The sequence below is a fragment of the Eimeria mitis genome, genomic scaffold, assembly GCF_000499745.2.
Source record: "Eimeria mitis Houghton genomic scaffold, Emh_scaff1720, whole genome shotgun sequence".
In the NCBI taxonomy this organism is placed as follows: domain Eukaryota; phylum Apicomplexa; class Conoidasida; order Eucoccidiorida; family Eimeriidae; genus Eimeria; species Eimeria mitis.
This window is the reverse complement of record NW_013570037.1, coordinates 6,560-7,756: the sequence shown is the minus strand read 5'-3', so window position 1 is coordinate 7,756 and position 1,197 is coordinate 6,560. Positions and strand designations below refer to the sequence as shown.

The window sequence follows — 1,197 nt, the reverse complement described above, 5'->3', positions numbered from 1 at the left end:
TGCTGCTGCTGCTGCTGCTGCTGCTGATCCAGCTGCTGTTTCTGCTGGTGCTGCTGCTGCTGCTGCTCCATCTACTGCTGCTGCCGACGCAGCAGCACCCGGGGCGCTGGCGGCGTTGCTGTTGGGTATTGCATCAGCAGCAGCAGCAGAAGCTCCCCCCTGCAGCCGTTCTATGAGCTCTGACTGCAGCATCAAACCGAAACCCTAAACCCTAAACCCTAAACCCTCCACCCCAAACCCTAAATCTAAGAATACGAAACCACTGACCGCAACCGGCAACAAGTACACCCAGAGGCTACTCAACAACAGTGTAGACATGCAGGTGTACGTACACCTGGCGGTGCCTATTGCATATACAGATGTAAGATGCATGCAGGAGATGAAGGATCTGCCGGCGTTGCCCACACTCGGTGAACACACCGAGAAGATACACGGGGGGGGTGAGCATACACCCCAGCATCTGCAGAGCAGGCCTTGAAAGAGCATCTGTTTAATGTGGTGTTTCTTACCTTCTTTCCTGTGGTCGGGAGGCCCCTCTCTGCGAGCAGATTCCGCAGGTCTGCCACTTTCATGCTGTTGAAATCGGGGGGGGATGACTGCGCCATTTTGGCCTCCCGTTGTTTTTTTTTTGACTCAGATGATTTAAAAACAAAAATAATGAACTTTGATGAATTTCCGCAAAAAATCCATGCAGGTTTCGCGGAGAACAGATACTAAACACCAAGCGTATGCTGGGGTGTATAGGCAGCTGCACCTTGACGCTCCACCGCGGGAACTTTATAAAATATTTATTTTTATGAATATTTTACCAAATAAAAGTCAGAAAAACACCTTTTTATACACAAAGAGCAAATTCAGCCCCTCAGAAGACCTAAAACCACCACACTGGGGGCCCCCCAATAGCAGTAGCAGCACGTCGCTTCATACCGTCTGCTGCAGTAGTTTCACTTGCCTGTGCATATTGAATAAATAAATAAATTAATTTAAAAAAAATAAATTTAATATTCCCGTAAATATCCCTTTTTGTTGCTCTTACAGCTCCTCGGTTTTGTTGCAATTGAAGCCATTCATACAAATTCTGCAGAAGTTGAATTTTTCTTGTTTCTGCTGTCGAGCTCTGAAACAGAGTAATATATATATTTGCATATATATATACTTATTTGTATACTTTCTCATACATACACGTATGCAAATATA

At 45.8% G+C, this 1,197-nt stretch overlaps 1 protein-coding gene across 1 annotated transcript in view; it reads right to left on the bottom strand.

Moving 5' to 3' along the window:
- The window catches only part of EMH_0042370 (mitochondrial carrier domain-containing protein, putative), a gene marked incomplete at both ends in the record, with an annotated part of 1,570 nt that extends 965 nt beyond the window's left edge, over positions 1–605 (bottom strand). Inside the window, 2 exons of the mRNA XM_013495731.1 lie at positions 99–183; positions 510–605. Of these exons, the coding sequence (XP_013351185.1) occupies positions 99–183; positions 510–605 (181 nt within the window). The remainder of the gene's footprint in view (positions 1–98; positions 184–509) is intronic.
- Between the last annotated feature and the right edge of the window lie 592 nt (positions 606–1,197).